The following is a 20054-nucleotide window of genomic DNA, read 5'->3' as shown; positions in this document are numbered from 1 at the left end:
AAGAGGATAAACAATCACATGGAGATACTGCATCCAGTTCTGGGAGCTCCAGTACAAGACAGACATCGAGAACCTGGAATGAGTTCAGTGAAGGGCCACCAAGATGGTTGAGGGCTGAAGTACCTCTCTCTCCAGTGAGAAGGGGCTGAGGGAGCTGGCCATGTTGAGCCCAAGAACAGACAGCTTTGAGGGAGACATAGCAGCAGCCTGTCCCAGAGGTCATTGAGAAGACAGAGCCAGGCTCTTCCCTGAGGTGCAGGGTGGGAAAACAGGAGACAAGCAGCTTAAATTGATACAACAGATGTCCTCACCAGGTGTAAGCAAAACAATTCTCACTAACAGAATAATTAATCCTTAGAACCAGTCACCTGGAGAGGCTGCACAAACCACATTCCTAGAGGTTTCCAAGACTAGACAAAACCCTAAACAATGTGGTTTGAATTCAAGAGACCTTGCTTTGAGCAGAAAGCTAGACTATAGACCGCTTGAGACCCCTTCCAACCTGAATGGTTTTGTAATTCTGTGAAAGGGCACATCACAACACTGGATAAAGAGGTTGCACCATGATTAAAATGACTCCTTAAGTAAAAATTATAGCTGAGGGGTGCCAGACTTTGGCAACTGAGTGCTTGGAAAAAGGTCTTCAGACACCTTTCTAGAACTGCAAATAAAGAGATTTGGTGGCTGGTTCCCAAAAAAGTGTTTTGAACCAAGCAAGCTTTGTGTGTCTTGTAAGATTTCACAAGTTTTGGTGTCATTGTTAGCGACAGGGTCAACAACCCATACTATTCTAGGCTGGTGAGCAACACGTTCTAACAGTGCCATACAACCTCATGGTGACAATACCAAATTTCTTGCACACTAACAGCTGGTTTAAGTATTAGAACATTTCTGAAAATGTTAAGGGATCACAGATTGTGCCTTCCTCTATCCTACAAGATCAAAACCTAGATATAAACCCAGATTTTTTTCTAATCTCAGTCACAGGACAACGGAACAAATTTGGATGAGGGCAAAAGTTTGGAGCAAACATTTGTACTGATCAGATAGTTGCACCGAATCTTTTCATTTTTTTTAACCCTTCACTTAGTTATTTCTCCCACTGAATATTGAAGGAAAATAAGATATAGGCCCATAAAGACAGTCTCCAAAGACAGAAAGGTTCTGTATGTCTTAGTTGGAATGGCCACGTTTAACACTTAAAACTCACTGGGTTTCTATACGTCGGCATTAGAGCCCATCACAGCCAAAAGCAGTCCATACTCCAACACAGAGATCTAGACAACTCACTGAATCAAAGCTGTGTGCCTCAGATGAGACAACATATTAAAAGTCTCGGGTCCGAGTGGATGCTTCCCTCCACTCCTCATCCTGCCCCCTCCACAGGAGGATTAGCCAACAGCTCGCAAACCGTGCCCTGAAGTCACTGCAACCTACTACTCAGCACGTTCAGAAAAGCCAGCAGTTATTCCAGCTTGCTTCGTATTCCAGACAAAAAGCTGTGGCACTTTAGCACCTTTTTCAAACATTGCTCAGCCAACCTTCCTGCCTCTGCCATACGAGCCAAAGAACCACCACCCAACACCACCTTTCCTGAGCAACACCTTCCCTGCAGCACAAGCCCAAAACCTTCCACTTCCTCCAGGTGGCCAAGGTGGTAAGTTGAAAGAACAAGAGGAGCAGCAACTTTCACACCCCTGAACTGCGTCAGTCAAGCCAGCTCTGACCTGGTAAGTCTTCTGATTTCTCTGAAACAAGAGTACTGACATTATGTCTAGTTCTCGTGGTTGGAAGACCACCTTCCATACCCTTTATGTGCTTACCACAACAGAGCTCTGACCTCACCGCCAACATCTCTATTCCCTACTCAACCTACTGCAATACAAGCTTCCTAAAGAAAAAAAGCTGTGTTCACTAACGCAATGTTACTTTTCTAAGCCTACAACTATAATAAAAGCACAGTATCTTCAGCAGGGACATCTGGATATTAACTCTTACATTTTTATCAACATTTTTTATTTTTTGATATTTTTAAAAAATAATCATTAATCAAAAAATTGATAAAAGCATCACTATCAACTACTTTTAACAAGATCCCAATTTAAAGTAAAAAAAATGCTGTAGTATAACTCTCAAATAAAATTACTTACCCCGTTAGATTTTCCCCCTTGTTTATAACAACCTGAAGATGCTTATCAGCACTGCTGTAGCTAACACTCATATGAGTAAATCATTCCAAGTGAGAAATATGCTTATTGCATGTTTATCCAAGGACCTTTACTCCCACACCCTGTATTTTAAACACCTGCAAAAGGTGTTTATTACCACATATATACCTGTAAATATCACCCCCTATAAATCACAACATAAGCCAGTAGGTCATCTTAAGTGGATGCATCTGCATTGCCCCGGCAGCTGCTCTACCCTCTATCCCATAGTTAGAAATCAAAAGCAGCAGGTACTCAACATTCAACCTTTGTTTGCTGTGCATAATTCTTGATAAATCTCTCCATTTCTCATTGCAACAGAATTAACAGTCTATGCATGTGTGGGAATCTCTCTTCAGAAGGCTTCTGACACTGTCCTCCTGGTTTAAGCTGTGAGAAAGTTAATTTTCTTCTTCGGAGCTGGTACAGTGCTGTGTTTTGGATTTAGTATGAGAATAATATTGATAACACACTGATGTAAGCATTACTTAGCAACAAGTCAAGGACTTTTCAGTTTCCCATGCTCTGCCAGTGAGCAGGTGCACAAGCAGCTGGGGGGGAGCACAGCCAGGACAGCTGATCCGAACTAGCCAAAGGGATATTCCATACCATAGAACGTTACGGTCAGTATATAAACAGGGGGGAGCTGGCCGGGAGGTGCCAATTGCTGATCAGGGACTGGCTGGGCACTGGTCAGCAGGTGGTGAGAGCTGTATTGTGCATCACTTGTTTATCTTGGGTTTTAGTCCTCTCTTTTTATCTTCCTTTTCATTACTACTATTATGTTTTACTTTATTTCAATTATTAAACTGTTCTTACCTCAACTCACTGGTTTCACCTTTTTCCAGTTCTCCTCCCCATCCCACCAGCGAGAGGAGCAAGTGAGCAGCTGTGTGGTACTTAGTTGCTGGCTGGGGTTAAACAACAACATCCCTACAACTGATTCATAAGGTAACTACAACCAATACTACAACAGCAAGTGAGAAGTTGACCTTGCTATCTCTGCCAGGTAACAGTAATTACCAACCTACTGTCAAACTAAAGAGCTTTATTTCATAGGGTTTGCAGGGACCACCACATCTAGCATTGCATCACCTTTGTGTTTATTAAATTTGAAGACAGCACAAGGCTGAAATGGAGGGCAAACATATCAGAGGACGTAACAAGAGCTCAAAGGGACCTTAAGCTACAGAAACTAGTCTGGAGAAGCCTCATGGGACATTCCCAGGTGAGACTTAAGAACAACTAATTTCCTAGAAATAAGAGTCTTGAGAGGAACTTAAAACTCTCTCCTTAACCCTCCCTAAAGGTCATGGGTCTTCAAATACATAAAAGACTGCTGCAGAGAACAGACTAACATGTTCTCCATTCTCCTGCCAAGTAGGACTAGTAATAATTAGTGAAAAGTACAGCTTAGGGCTTGATGTGGCACATTGAGAAGGCAACAGAAAACAAAGATCCCTACCAGATATTCCAACACCTAGCAGGCAGCAGATAATTTGTGCATGCTTAGCATTCTGCTAGCATTTTTACAGCTATACGTTATTTTTATGGCATTACAGTAAGCTAGGATTCTTGGAGGAGGCTTGAGGTGAAAGATCATATTTCAATACATTTTAAACCTCTTTACCGTTGATTCATCTTTCTCCTAGAATCCTTTTCACTGTAGCTCAGCTCAGTCCTGGATCTCCCTTTTACATCTTGCTTTCTAAGAAGTATCTGCTTAGTATAATCCTAATTTATTCCTAATTGCAATTGTGTCATGTTTTTCTTCTCCTTTCTTAAAACGCACAAGCTCCCCACCTGTCCTCTTCATATCCTTGGTATTCTAGAATAAGCTGCATCATAAACAGGTACCACTCAGCATGACTGGCTTTTACACTGCACCTCTAGTTCGGAAAAACACACACAACAAATAAACAAAAAACCACCACAGGCAACCTGCCCGTTTTAATCAAAGACACAACACAAGCTACTACAGATCCTCAAAACAGTTATGTGCACAGTAAGATTTACTAATATTTACCCACAATGAGAATCAGTCTCAATTCTTTTAAAGAGACTGAAAGTTGTTTTACAAAATATGCAGATGGGTAGAGATGGTTCAAACCTTTCTTGCATTGACAGAAGTTTCAGTGCAGAACCTGCACTCACATTGCAACCGATCCAGAAATCCTTTTCCATTACTACTTGTGCTTCGAGAACCTAAAACATCTGAGGTCTCAGCGTAACTATGAGACTTTGGTTTTCATTTCCATGAAAAGGCAAGGAAAAGCAACCCTAGTTTAGTAACATCCTTTTGCCTTTGGAAGAGCTAAATCAGACCTCCCTTCCCACGCATTTCTGTCCTCAAAAGCAGCTTTCAAGTCACACACATTCACAACGTTTTTCTTGCTTCTCTGCTCACTCAACAGGTTCACACTCCACAGGCTAGGCTTTTAGTCTACCTTTTCTGTTACAAAGTTCATCAACACTCTATCTGTTTATCTGCTCCATACAAACCGATAAGGAAATAAGCCCACAGAAGATAAGTAGGAACTCTTCAACAGCTACCTTTCTGCTGAGCCAGCAAGTGCTGTTTCTGGCACCATCTGTGTCCTGAAAGTCTGTTCTCTAGTGCTTTATTCACTAAACATGGAAAAAATGTTTGGAAAGAAAGTATCTTGAAGCATCTTCTACACTGAGGAAGCTAGTTTTAAAATGTTTTTAGTTTTCAAATGTTTAAAAAAAAAAGAAAGAAAAAAAAGGGTGACATTTCACATAACAGCTCCTTCTCAGAAGAACTCTAAAATAAAATCTGATCATGCACATGTCCTTCATATTACTGAATTGATATAATAACATCTATATGCAATTTATGTGCGAGCAGAATAAACTGAAGATGCATTCCAGAAGTGATGATGCTTTTATGGAACTTGGGCACTCATCCAGAGTCCTCAAACCCAGACAGTCCAGTGAGGGAAGGGAGAAAATCCAAAATTACCTCGTGGATGAGTTAGAGAACATTATCCTGGATAAACCCCTACTGGTCCAGACTCCAGTTTCAGTCTGAGGCAAGTCGTAAATTTTCTTAGTTCAGATGCTGCCTTCCCTCCACCTCCAGTTCCTCCTAATTGGGCAAGAAGTCTAAGAGTACCCAACCCACAGGTACAGAAACCTGCAGAACCTTGCCAAAAACGTTCTTGTGAAGTTAAAATTAATTAGCAAGCAAGTTTTGTACAAACTTAACCTTGAATGCCTTGGAATACATTAGAATTTTGAATTTTATCTTTTACAGCTGCACTTTTAAGAGTCAGCTCTTCAGGATAGCAACCCTGTGGTTTTGTTTCAATATTTGTTTCAATAACTCAGCAGATTATAGCAGGTCATTATCTGCCTCTTTGCTACCGCTTAGCCCTGAATGTGGTCTAAAAGGGTTATCTTCCCTTTTTTACTTATACCATTATGATCTGATAAGTACACAGAGAACTCTAAGATTACCCAAAGGACGCAATTACAAGTCCAATTGCTATGGCAGGTTGTAAAAGTCAGTATTTTGGTTCAGTAGCTTCAACCTATGTGAAGGAGAAATCTAATTGGAACATTTTTCTCCAAAAAGGCAGACAGAAAAGGAAATAGTAAACCTGAGTTTGTGTACTTGGTTTACGCAAAGTCTTATTAATAAATGCTTGTTACGCTGTGCCCATTTACACCCACTGTTTAATTCCCAATCTAGATGGAATAACTATGGGTCAAGTGTCCTACCTCACATGCATCTTCCAAGGGTTTCCTTAACACTGAAGTTCAATGTATTCTCTTTTCCACGTTACTAAAGGCACTAGGACTTTACCAAACAGGCAGATATGCCACTTAGAAAGATAAGAGGGTACACCAATGAAACAGTTTCAGGGTTTTCACAGGAAACTCATTTACTCCGGCATTTCATGAATCTTAAGAGCCAGCTCCCATCTGCATGGAGAGCAAAGCACATGTATCACCAGTGGTGCACCTTCCTCAGCTGACGTATTGCAAAACGTTCTCAATTCAGATTAAACTTCAATTTATTCCCCGAATGTTTTTCTGGTTTTGAAAACCAGGAGGTAATACTATACTCTGGGGTGCTCCAGAGTAGGAGCTACTACCAAACTCTGTTAGGCTTCACACACAAACACTTCAGCTACATTACTGTGGGATCAGCATCCCTACCGCTCTTTCCAGACCTGCTTTCCCCAAACCCTACGAGCTGCATTTGAGAATATTATGGATGCCTTCCTTATAATAAAGGGGTTTCGTGGGCAATTTGTTATAAGCCAGAGACCATCTCTGTTGGGTATGGATGTTCACAGAGACACTTGCTAAGTCCCAGTCCCACATGGCCCAAGATTACAGGTACCACTGCGTGACACCAGCAACAAGAACAGCTTCAAAGCACTGAACTAGAGGCACACACACAAACTGTCATGGGCATGCCCGTAGGCTGTATAAAATTCTTGTTTTCTATAAAGAACAAAATTAAAACACAACAATTATTTCAACAGAGCTTAAGAAAACACTTTTGCAAAGAATGACAAGGTAACTTTCCTAATAATGCTTATACTGGGGGGGGGGAAATTTCAGAAGAACACTAATCTTCTGTTCTTTTCACGTATCCTCATGTCACTGTAAAAAAAGGTGTCATAGAGTACTAAGTGTGTTTTGTATTTCAGTATCAAATATACACAAGGGCTGATACACTGAACTAACCTACAGACCGCTTTTACCAGTAGTTTTTGGTTTGGTTTTAAGGATTTCACACCCATTAGAAGTAGTCAGTCTTGATTCAAGCAATTAACAAAGTAGTGATGAGGCACACAGATTGGCACAGAGGGACTATAAGAAACAATTTAAGTAAAAATGCTCCAGCTGCCATACACACATACCACCCCCTCAGAAAACATTATGCAAGAACACTGCTTCAATATAAATCCTTCCCTGTATGCGCAAACCTTAACTCTCCCTACCGAGCAACTGGTTGCAAGAAAGACATGTTTTAAAGAAGAATCATCCAAAACTTTCTTAATAGCTCAAAGGAAGCTTCTGCAAGGTCTTTTAGCGTCAACAACAACAACAAAAGATACCAGATCCCAAGGTAAGCCTGACAAAAGACAAATTCCCCCATTAATTTAATCATCAGTTGCTGGTTTTTGTCATTAGCATTCTTTTGAGAGCATACAAAACTTACCTGCGCAGTGCAGAAGTGACAGACCACCCGCACTTACAAAGAAAAACTTTAGGAAGTTTGTGGACAAACCATACTCTGCAAGCAGCCCTGATATCACAAGAGAATACAAAAGTATTGCAGAAGTTATTTTGGGGCCTCCAAATTCTGTGACCAAAGGTTCAGGTCTGTACAAGCAGCTTCAGGACATCTAGGCAAGGCTGAGATTATGTTAACAGGGACAATTTTAACTCTTCCTTGGCAACATTAAGACACCAGTGTTTTAAAAACATGGGCCAGAGGGAACATCTGTCTGAGACCAGATGTCACCACAAACTGCAGCAACAAAAAATCAGGAAGCAGATGCAGATACATGTATGTAGCTATTAATGCTTGTATGTTACAGGTAAGGAGGGATGAGCAGGTAAAAATTTTGGTGTACTCCACTCAACAGTGCTCACACCCATGTTTATTTACATCTTACTGAATCATGTGCCTCTGATCTGATATTCACTATTCCTACACAAAATCCTCAGAGGCATTTTGTACCAAAAAATAAGTTAATCCTCAAATCGGTCACCCACCCTCAACCATTTCTACTACTACTCTTCCCAAAAGCTTGACAAAAAAGCAGTTCCGAATTTGAAATAAAGGGTATCAGATGGATACAGTTCAACTGAGGGGAGCACAAGGTTTGGGAAGTGCGGAGAAAATGCTTATACGGAGTGCAGAGACACAAGGACAGACCGAAGCCATGAGGGGTGGTGTGTGCTGATGTCTTACAGAAGCCCTGCGGTTGACAGCCGAGGTTGGACAGAGCAATGCCTCCGCTCTTCTCCAAAGCTAGGAAGCAATCGGGCCGTGCAAACAAAGAAGTAGCTGCAGATGGAAAGTCAGATGAAGGCAGCAGACCAAACCTGCTCAGAGAACAACGCTACCCAAACCTGAGCTTTATCCTCTCAAACCCTCTACCCTTTAATCTCCCCCAGGCAATAGGATGAATTACTACTAGTAAAATGCAAAGACAACATTTTAAACACATACAAAGTAGAAAAACAATACAGAAAACAGATCCATTCTCACAGTAGCCCATCTACTGCAAAAATTAAAACACTATTTGTGGAGTGTAAACAGCAAGTATACAATATAAAAGTGAGAGCCAATAATTGTAATAGCATGAGCAATTTGCCATAATGCCACCACTACAGAGGAGCAAGGAAAAACAAACAACCAAGACAATATCAAAGAAGGAGGATCAGCGTTAAATTTCTGCTTTTGTGAAGGTCTTGGCCAAGCATTTAAATACAAACTTGTATTAAGTTTACCAAACTCATACACCAGACACCAGCAAGGTCCAAAATGGACACGCTTTCAGTCGAAGAGAGTGACTGCATCAGGAAGTCAGCATTCACCAAGGAATCCATTTCAACATTTTTTATGGTTAACTCTGAGAGCAGAAATGAAGGCAGTTATCTGAATTGCTTAGAAGGCTCTATTGTTCCCTCTTCCAAAGGATTTTTCCCCAGAACAGAATGGGTGGTGTCTGCGCAAAGCAAGTGAAAGGTGGGGGAAGGGGAAAAGAGTCTTGTGGATAAAGAGAGAAACAGAAATACAGTTTTAAGCACAGATACCAATTTTTAAAGTAACTTCCTACCTCCCACTGCAAGTGAGGCGGGATATTTCTGATCTGAAGCTTCCGACTCCTGCAGATAAAGAAAATAGTTAAAAAAAAAAACAGAAAGAAAACATTATTGCAAGATAGACCATACATAGCAGCGTCATACATTTAAGCATCTGTCGTACTAAGAGGGGCAAAACCAAATACATAATTCAAAAAAATCCCAACAGATCGCTGGGGGGGAATGTCAGGTCAAAACCATTTCAAGTCCAAAGAGCTGTTACAGAAATACTTGTTACACATTTGACAGCTGTTACATTTCATGAAGTCTCCACTTTTCTTGAAGACTATTTCTATTTCAGCTTTAAGGCCTTCAGTATCTAATTCTCTCCACTATAAATGGGTGTGATAATCCCGTGTATTTGTACTGGGTTCCCCTCCACACAATTTAATTTATTTTTTTTTTTTTTAATTCACCAAGATGATACTTCAGGATTCTACATCCCCTGGAGGAAAAAAAAAAAAATCTAAATTTGAATTAATACATTTGCTTTGATACTAAGCTTTTCATTAGCCTAATAACAGACTGGGCTGATGTTCTCCATCCCTGATCCGGAGGAGGGGGTAAGAATGAGTAAATTCATTGCATTTTCACCCCAAATTTACATCGGTTTTCACTTATCTAGTAAACAAAACGTTCACTTTGAAGTGCTACTGCAAAGCCTGTTAGTGTGCTGGCTGCCTTCACAGCCAAGTCCTTTGTCTCCTCCCTTCCCCCAAAGTGAGAGAACAAATAAATGCCAGAGATGCCACAAAACCCTTGGGATTTACAAGAATGTGTAGATTAACACAGTTTCAGCTGGGCTCAGGTAGGGTGTGCTGGCTGGGTCAGCCTGGCTAGCCTGAGAAGATCTGGGGAAGGGAGAGGGGACAGCACGCAGAGCGGTCCAGCCTAAAAGGTCTCAACTACATTTTGGTTCACCACTGCAGCTAGACTAAGTGTCTTGTGTTCAAACACTCCGGTTTTGTGTAGTGTTTTAATTGCTCGATACTGACCTCTCAGAAAAACGCTTCACCTTTTAAGAACTTCTTAACAAAAGTTTGTTAAAATTATAGAGACCAACAAAAATCTTGCAACAAAACAAGTTTTAGAGATGTTCCCGTCTAGCAATAAAATCAAAAGCTTTAATTTCCCCCCTCAGATACTTTTAAAATACGCTCCTCTCCCTAATACCCCCAACCCCCCATCCACACAGGTCTGCAGTGAGTGTTTTACATCCCTGGAAATGCTCTTCTCTCCACAGGCTTTGTCCAGGGCACAGCTGGAGCTCACAGCACAAAGCCACCTTTCCCAAACTTCTCCTCACATGGAGATGTCCGTCACACCCAACTCTATGGCGACCATGAGATCAAGGGACAAGCTCCCCCCCTCCAGAAAAGCCGAACAGGGCTCTGTTATGCAGCATTTCTCAGCTGTTTTCACTCCCTCTCAAACAAGTAAGAGCAGATTTCAGCATTCGTTCACGTAAATAGGCAAGGAAGGGAGAACAAAAACTGAAACCGCACACAACCCTATTTAAACTTTCATTTCCAATAAGCAGAGAGTCAGGAGCTGCTTCACTGGAATTGGGAGGGGGGAGTTTCCTTGAAGTCTGCAGATTTCCTCGAATTGTATCTCAGGTAGCGACACTGCTATGAAACATCCCCCTGAAGTAGTGATACACTGCTCCAAAATACCAAAATAATCTCAGACAGCAACCTGAAACTTGAAAGTTGGGACCTAAAGTAGAACATAAAAGGGGGATGTTCATTCAGTATTAAAAATCCCAAGCCACAAAATTGGCAGCCAATACGCTAAGCAGTGTGCTTCAAACTGTGCTGTGCCATTAGTCTCTCACACTTGTAGATTCAAATTAAAATTCACGTAGCAAGGAGTGCCACTTGCAGAAGGATCCAAGCACACAACAGCCCAGCCAGCACACCAGCAGGTCTCCCCCCAGCTCCACACCAAGCTGGGCAACAAATGCTCACGCCGAGCTGTGGACGTCCACGGTGAGAAGCAGAGGGGGAAAAGTCCTTTCCAGAAGCCCATATACAACTGACTCCACAACTGCCACCTCACATTTTTTAATTTCAGAAGGAAAGCCTACGTATCCTCTCCCTTTAATGCCCAACACCTGAGAGAGAGACAAAAAAGTGATCTCTATGTTTACTCAGTAAAGGACATAACACAAGGTTTGGAGGGATTTTTTCTTCCCACAACTTGAGGAACTGAGAAGTTTGATGCCACGTAAAACTTCTGCCAGCCAACATTTGTAGCTGTCCTGGTTTCAGCTGGGATAGAGTTAATTTCCTTCTTAGTACAGTGTTGTGTTTTGGCTCTGATGTGAGAAAAATATTGATAGGACACTGATGTTTTTAGTTGTTGCTCGGTAATGTGTCATATCAGGACAGTAGCACAGAAATAACTTGAACATCCTGAAAGGGAGGAGGAGGAAGGGAGAGAAGCAAGGAAGAAGTGCCACCTTAAAATTACCAGTTCCTCTACCACATTCATAAAGAGCCAAAGGAAATGGCAAGCCAAGTACAAAATGGGTACAGTCCCGCTGTGCACCTCCGTTTATGGCAATAGTGAGACACCTATTGTACAAAACTGAAAGGTCACTTCAAAAATACAAAAATAGCTATATGAACCATTTAATTTGAAACTATTTACACCTTCATCAGTTGCTTGACTGCATTGCAAGTAATTTTAACTTGTCACCCATTGCACAAGTTTGAAAACTGGTGTTTATTGATGCATGTGAAAATTTAAATTTTTTACATTGTTATATCAATTAGCAACAGGAAAAACAATTTCATAAAGCTTTGTGCAGCCTAGAGAGGAATCACACAGAATCAGTGTGATATAAAAGATCACAAGCACCTTTGAGACTTCTCCATTTCAGTTACTAACAGCTCCTATTAAAAAAAAACAGCTAAATTTCTTAACATTGCCTAAAAATACACAAAGCTTGTCACCCCTTTCCCCCTCTGCCCTTCTCCCCACACAGAAAGAATAGACAGAAATGATAAGCGAAATATTTGTGTTCCCAGGACCAGCACAAGCACTGAGCTAGCTGTGAGCAGACAGAGAATCCCCCACGCGCTGCAATAACCTGCGCAGCTCCTGCTCAGAAAGATCTCGCTCCTCCTGCCCTTCCCCGCATGCCGGCAGCCCCGTACAGCTCTTTGCTGCAGGGTGGCATCAGCGATGTGCAGCCACCTCTGCTGCGTGCACGTGAACCCACGGAGAATCAGCTCTCAGCTTCCTCAAGAAAATTCCCAAACCAAATGCAAACGTATAGCAAAGAGTAAGGAACAAAGCTGGGTTTGACTGAATTTACTGGAGTAGCAACAGCTTCTGTGAGGATGGGTTCTGACTTCAGAAAGCATGCTTATGCACAGGGACATAACTCTACGGGTGAGGAAAGAGAAAAACACGGGAGCACCTTCTTGGAAATACTCTCCCGTATCTCAGACGTCAGGTCTTTCGGGGTGCTTTCCATCTTCCTCATAACACTCTTCTCAGCAAAGCATGGTATTTGCAAAGCTCCTACAGCTATCACATCCCAGGTAACATAAACCTACAGAGGGTATAGTTTTATGTTGAAATAATCTTGGTTTGTTACTTTACAACTACTTGCGGTTACACTGGGTGTGTAAGACAAAAAAATAGTCTTTTGAAATTCCATGAAGGCATTTTATTACAATAGTTTCATTTACCATATAGCTTACCTAGTCTTAATAAATCCTTAGTAAAACACTGCCATCATCTCTCATCAATGTGACTCATGTAAGCCTTGTATATACACTTTTTCCAGTTTAAGCAGATTTCTGAATTCATTTCTTCCATTCTAAATAGGCACTGCAAGCACATGTCAACTAAAAAAAAAAAGTCTGGGAAAATTATGTTTGTGCTCTGTATCAAAGGTTTTTGAAAGCTACCTATAGTTCACAGCATGTGAACAGGTATTCCCCCTTGTTTCTCTTTTTCAAAGACACCTAACACCTCTTATTGGCCAAGAACAAAACAGACTTCTCTGATTTCTGTGTAAGGTTAGTCCATTAGCAATTACTCTGCAATAATTTACTTTTCTTAAGAGGAATTGCACGCATTTCAATTTGTATTTCCAGGTGATACGCAGATAACTAGATTCAGTTACCTCACGCCACCGACGACCACGCGCCTACGTCAACATATTCATTCTTGGGGTGTTGAGACATGGAGTCTTGTGTTTGGGGGACATTAATCTCTGCAACACTGAAAGCAGGTAAAACAAAAAGACATCATTGTGTCCCTTTCACAAGGAAAGCAGCACATTTGTGCTACATGCGTGCGCATACACAGCAAGAGGGAAGTACCATAAAGATGGATAATTTACTAAAAGCCATCTTAAGTGATCTCTGAAGGGGTCATCTCTCATACGCAAATACAGAGAGCACATGGCACAGGGACACCCAGTGCTCTCAACCCACAGGAACCCTCCATACATATGCAACAATACTAAACATGTCTTAGAGAAAACGTGGTGGGAGGAGGGAAGAAGAAAACCCACAGTTTCTGCATTCTTTCTTTTGTACATACTCTTTCCTTCTCTCTCTGCCCTCCCTGTATACTTCACTTTTCCCTTCAACCTATCAAAACCCTCTTGGGTAAGAAAGGTCTCAAAAATTGTCCATTTTTGCATCCCTACATTAAATAAAATCTCACTATATGCCTTCACTCACTAATACAACCTCACTGTATGCTTTGTGATATTTAGCAAAGGCAAATCATGTAAGATCCATACCTCCCCTTAAGGGACAATAATGTTAAAAGAGAGACGACAGAAAATTATAAAGCATAGAACTATGAAGTATCATGCTTTTGCTCACAGTCCCTATTTTTATATCCCATAGGCGTGCCAAAATTTTACCATTTAAAGGGAAGCACATACACAAGTATCAAAGCAACCGCACTTCCACACTGTTGTTGCACCCATACTCTTACCAAACCCCTCTCACCATCCTCCCACCCCCCAGAGACCTGCTGCCTCCTGCTCTTTAATTCCCATTTCCAACAATAACGCCACGTAATAGTCTCTTATTTCAGCTGCCATACGAACTACACACAACATTAATGCCTTAAACCTGCACAGCACAAACCTACTCTTTTTAAACAAGCATGGGGGGGCGGGGAGTTAATCACATTTGAAAGGAGATCAAGTGAACATCGACAATGTTAGTTGGTTCAATTGTTTCAACTCAATACCTATGGGATGGAAAGTAAATGGTCTACCTTTTCCACTCTTAGGAACATGGAAAGAGCAAGCGCTTACTCATTCCATCCGCTCTAGGTAGGTACCACCAAACAGGTTACCTGGAAAAAGTCTCGGCACCTCACACCTACAGCACAGATGAAGGGTATGCCAATACCCACCAGCACCAAGTGCTGTTACTCCCTAGTGCTGCCTCCGAGTTCACGGTCCCCCAGCTCTGACAGCTATGCGTGATGCCCCTGCAAACCCACTCACTGAAACAATGCTTTCTCTCCCTGAGCTCCAAAGACCTGCATGAAGACAGAAATTAAAAAAAAGTCACTTCTCAAGCTTACTTCACTGACAACACAAACTTAACAGACAGCTGGAGATGAAATATTAAAGAAAAAACCCACACCACACAAGAAAAAACCTGCTAAGGGCTGTGGCTAATGCCATATGGTAAGAAACAACTTCCACAAAAGTCATCCTGACACGAACAGCCATAGAAACAAAGTTAGCAACTCCTACAGCCAAATGGAAAACTGCTGGTGATCTGCTGAATTTATAGGGGAGAAAGGGAAGAGGTGTCTTACTGTTTACTCTGCAACGAGCAAAACAAAAACAGGCAAGAAAAACCCAGCCCTGAAAGCTACCCCCACACACAGAGTTTATTAGTTTCTCCCACTCAGGTTGCTCCAAGTAGCTGATGCTTGATCACGGAGTGAATCAGTGTTTTTAATGCTCTTCTAGTGGGAAAGAAAAAAGGGGGGGAGGGGCAGGCACAGGTTTAGAGGATGAAATAAAAAAAACCTTAACTCTCAATTCATGTTAGTGTGGTTGGGGGAAAAAAAAGCAGAAGCAGGGGGTTTGGTTACAAGGTGAGGGAGGGGGGTTCTCCTTTTCTTCGTAGTAAATGTAGGTAATAGTACAGGTTAAGCCACTGCAGTAGCTTGTCCTGTAAGCGGTGCTTCATAAACCTCATGGGTTTAAACAGTCTTTTTGGTCTCTAAGTTGCTCACATTTGATTCCTGGAAGCACCTTACAAACAATAGTAAGTCCACTGAAATAAAAGCTTACTGAATGTGCATTCTAACCCATTTTTATATACATATGAAATTTTGTATGTGTACACACACAATTATACATCTTAATTTGCTTATTCCTAACACGTAATTCTGATAAATACAAAAGCAAAGGGTCAGACTCCTTACCTAAAAAGAAGGTATACTGAATTTCTCTTAAAAACCCACTCAGATTCAATAAAGCGACAGAGGTTTGCCTATCATTTCTGTTAAAAGGGAATTAATTTATAGTGTATGTTACAAGGCACACTGATGACACAGTTACTGTATTTGATCAAATCAAGCCATTAGCTTGTGAACCAGAACGTTATCTCAATGCCTTACCTATAGAAGAAAAAGAAAAATGGTTTCAAATACTGACTTGTTAACAAACACCACCAGGGGGGTTTTTTTGTTGGTTTTTTGGTTGGTTATTTTTTTTAAACACTCATCTGGACAGCAGAATACTTGAAGAGGAAATGTTACTGCGCCAATTTCAGACCTAAATCAGCAGTTCAAGCAGAGAAAGCTTGACTAAGCCACAGGCAAACTGCAGCAGTATTCTCTTTGGGTTGCCTTATTATTTAATCCCAGACCTGGATTTAAAAGCACTCTATACTACCACTCAGAATAAGGATTTTTCATGAAATTTAGACACGATTTTTTTCTCAAGGCTCATGCAAGACATAACGGTTGGCTCCTAACTACACTTTTCCCCTTTCATCTTGGTACATACAGCCCAAAGTAGCTGCTTTGGAGAGGTGTATCATCCCAGCATTCAGGATGAAAATCTGGCTGTTAATTACCTCCCAGATCCCTCTGTGCTGATGATCAAATTTCCTACCACTGCCTGCAAAACATCAGATTTGCTAACTACTTTCCACTGGGACAAACAATCGGAAAGCTGGCCATGGGGACAGGACACCACGTAACTCCTCTGCCCAAAGCCACCAGCCAAACGACGGGGCACAGGGCTGCACTCTCCGTGCAGAATAAACTCCAGCACTCTGGAAGAGACTGGATATTTGTGGGCAGGATAGGATAGCTCAGGAAGCACAACCAGAAGATTTATACTGGCACATCTGAGTTACATCATACAAAATAGGTAAATCAACCAACGTAAGGCTGACTGTAGTTCTTATGTTTATGTCGATCAGCCAGAGAGAAGGCTTTCGCTCATTACCATTCACTTCAGGATTTCAGTTCAACAATTCTTCACATCACTAATTAGACTAAAAGCTTATATTCATTATTTGTAAATTCCCCTGAGTGGTCCATAAAGACATTTTAAAAAGAAAATTCTAAAGATTCTGCCATTACCATATTAATGTTGAACTTCTCCTTTAAAAAAAAACTTTCATTTTCCAGGTGCTGCTAAGGAGAGAAGGCTGGTTTTCTTTTAATTAAAGAATTAAACATTGCTTTAAATTTAATGGGAAGTTCCAGTATCCTTTAGGAAAGTGGGCTTTCATCTACCTTTGTGGCTTCTACCATTTCAGGCCTTACCTCTTCCCTCATACCGAAACTTTCGAGAAACTGAAATAGATTTTCTCTTTTTTTTTTTGTTTGGGTTGATTTTGGGGTTTTGGGGTTTGGTGGTTTGGGGTTTTCTCTTGTTTTTTGGGGGAAGGGTACATTTTAGAGGGGGAGACGTGTTTATAATGCCACAGTTTCTCCTTCTCTCCTCCTCAGAGCAGGGGTCTGTATTCCTCAAACAATTACACTACTGAGACGATTTTGTTGACCAAACATTTTAGAGCTCTGGTCACCTGCCATTTATTCTCACACCCGACCACTAAATTGTACTTAACTGGGATGCAGATAACAGTGAAAACACTCCAGAGGTATATGAAAGACTGAAAATAACATCTTTCAACGCAGAAGTTCTTCTAAACATGCAAAAGACTTGTCTACTCCAGACCCTAACCAGTATGAACTATTAATCCCCTAATGATGGGACACAATGCCCATCTTTTATCTTTTTCCTCTCCACCCCTCCTCTCCTTCAACCACCAAAATAGCTAAAGGCTTCTTCTCTCCCTTCACATGTTTTCCCAGTGCCCACAGGGGCTGCCAGTTGAAACAGCCAATATTACCATCATGAGCTAACTAACTGTAAAGCTCTACATCAGCTGTAAGAAGCAGCTCTAGACTGAAACTTGCATATGATGTCCCTGCAATACATGGCCAAGTTAGGGGCCGGGGAGCACTAGATTAGATAATTTTAAAATTCCTTCTTCTCAATTTTCAGGGAATTCAGCTCCATTTAAAGAGCCCAGTGAGGAGAAAAAAAAAAAAAAAATGGTGCAGGATACTTCAGTGTCATTTCTGCAGCAAAAAAAGGGTGCAAAGACTGGAATAATTAAAAAAGCCAACAAGATACTTTGTTCCATGAAACAGCTGCTGGATGTACCCTCACAGTGCTTTTATTTTGCATGTCTTCCCTGCTACCATTACTTACACCACAGAAGTTTGCACATCAATTAGAAACCCAAAGGAAATAAGTGATAAGTGACACAGATATAACATATGATGTAAAACTCTGGGCAATGTTTTTTTGGTACAGGAGGTACGGCACCAGATTAGATCTTGTCTTAACAATAGCTCAATGATTCAACCTTCTCAGATCGAAATATCTAAATGAAGTTAGCAGCATCCGTAGCCACCATGCTGCTGAGACCAACTTGTACAACCACAGGCTGAGAACATCGGACACGTTATCCAGATTCCTTACGCCACAGCTATAGACAGGCAGCCTAACCCATTTTGTTCTCTTTCAGGTCAGGCTCAAGTGAAACGCTGGCTGCTCATACTCAGCAGAACATACCAAGTTTACTGTGTGCTCGAGATTAACCAGTCAAATTCTGTTCTGGTTTTGGGGGGTAGAGGGGAAACAAAATGATTGAAGTAAAATAGCAAGAATTGCTCTGCCTACACGCTTATAGCATGTAATCAATCGCAAGGCTTCTGTTACATAAGCTCAGAGAGCAGGGAACCTCTTATTTGCCACTTTCTTGCTATTAAATATTTGATTTAAACCTTTCAGGCTAAGAGCAAGCTACTTTAGAGCTTAAGCTGAGCGAGGTGTTAGGGTAGTTCAGGGACTCATCCCAGCGCATACTTCTCTGCTGCCACCGATTCACCACACACACAGACTTTCTAAAGAAAAACCCGTTTGCTGCCTCTCAGGATACTTTACCCAAAAAATGGCAGAAATTAATGTCCAATTCCTAAAATTATCTCAGTAAATGAAGATTCCTATGGGGGAAACACACTGAAACACTCACGCTGCTGAAAAACACCATCTAACTTCAAGAAGCTTATATGCTATAACTAGAAAAATTGAAAAATCTTGCTTGGTCTGCTTTTAAGTGTATCTATAAACTTCAGCTGACAAACATATTTACTGGCCTTTTCAAGTGTCTCCCATGATATAAAAGGATATTAACGAGGGCAAACTACTTCATTTAGGCAACTGTCTATATAATATCTAAAAATACGAATAAAGTCCCAGTGCTTAAAAGAGCAAAAACTAAAAGCAAGAGTTCAAAAGAGCACAGAGTTTGAACATAGAGCCACTCCTAAAGAATGTAGTGCATGTGTATGTGTACAAGCACATGCACGTGTGGCTTCCCACTCTGCACCTATCCTGGACAAAGCTTCCACATTTTTTTTTTCATAAATACATATATTATTCAACTTTGCAAGAGGACAGCTTTATACTGACATAATAATTGAGCATTTAAAACATATACTATGTTCATCATCTGATGTTCCAACAAAGCCTAACAATGCTCTCACATGGCTAAGTTGTTGTGTTTTTTAATTTAAACAAACAAATCTATTTTCTCATTACTGCTTTCCACACTTCAATCTCAAGACAAACCAAGAAAAGTTTAAAGAGCACCGGCAAGACAAATAGCTTCTTTTAAACCTTCTAGACCACACTAACAGGAATAGATTAAGTAGAATACTTCACCAGTTTTACAACAGAAATGTCAAATTTACCATACATTTCCTATTATTTTTGCTTTAAAATAAGTTCTTCCATATCAAAGAATTAATTAAAATAAGCCTTATTCACAGAAGTTTTAAAAAAACAGAAACTTTTCCAAGTATAAACTGATGCACACGATAACTAAGACACTGCACAGATACCAATTGTCTCTTTGATGCTCTAGTAATTATTTTACTAGTGCACTTTGTTGAACTAATTGAATACCAACAAGAAGAAATAGCACTCAAGTGCTGGCCCTTACTAATGGTAATTCCACGTGGTCTTAAACTGATTAAGCGACCTAAAGCAGATGAGGTATAACACCTCTACCAGAGGATTGCTAGAATGTGTGGGTTTTGCACTATCACCACCAAATAGTTTTCCTTCCTTTCTCTTGCCCTGTCAAAGCCCAAAAGCCATAGGAAGTGACTACTCTGCTGTTTGGCTTTGTCATTTTTATGCTGAACGTAACCAGATGCAGAATTTTAAAAAGAGTTATTGCTTTTTCTATACTTAAAATTACTTGCAAAGAGAAACAAATTACGCTTATGGTTTCCAGACATTATGGTCATTTCTTTTAATTAATTTTCTCTGAAGAGTTCTCCCCAAAAAATGGAATCCTATTCAGTTACACAAAAAATTGTGGGGACAGAACAGCACCAAATAAAATTACTTCATAGCTGTACTTGCAGCAAAAAGCTACACGTTATTTA

The 20054-nt window shown here is 40.8% G+C and overlaps 1 protein-coding gene across 2 annotated transcripts in view; it reads right to left on the bottom strand.

Annotated features, from left to right (window-relative positions):
- IGF2BP3 (insulin like growth factor 2 mRNA binding protein 3) overlaps positions 1 to 20054 on the bottom strand; it is a 114244-nt gene that overhangs the window by 79472 nt on the left and 14718 nt on the right. For both annotated transcript variants that reach the window (XM_055706603.1, XM_005445805.4), the window contains one exon: positions 9038 to 9086. In XM_055706603.1, coding sequence (XP_055562578.1) covers positions 9038 to 9086 — 49 coding nt within the window. The remainder of the gene's footprint in view (positions 1 to 9037; positions 9087 to 20054) is intronic.

Source organism: Falco cherrug, chromosome 4, assembly GCF_023634085.1.
Source record: "Falco cherrug isolate bFalChe1 chromosome 4, bFalChe1.pri, whole genome shotgun sequence".
In the NCBI taxonomy this organism is placed as follows: domain Eukaryota; kingdom Metazoa; phylum Chordata; class Aves; order Falconiformes; family Falconidae; genus Falco; species Falco cherrug.
This window is presented reverse-complemented; position numbering and strand designations above follow the sequence as displayed.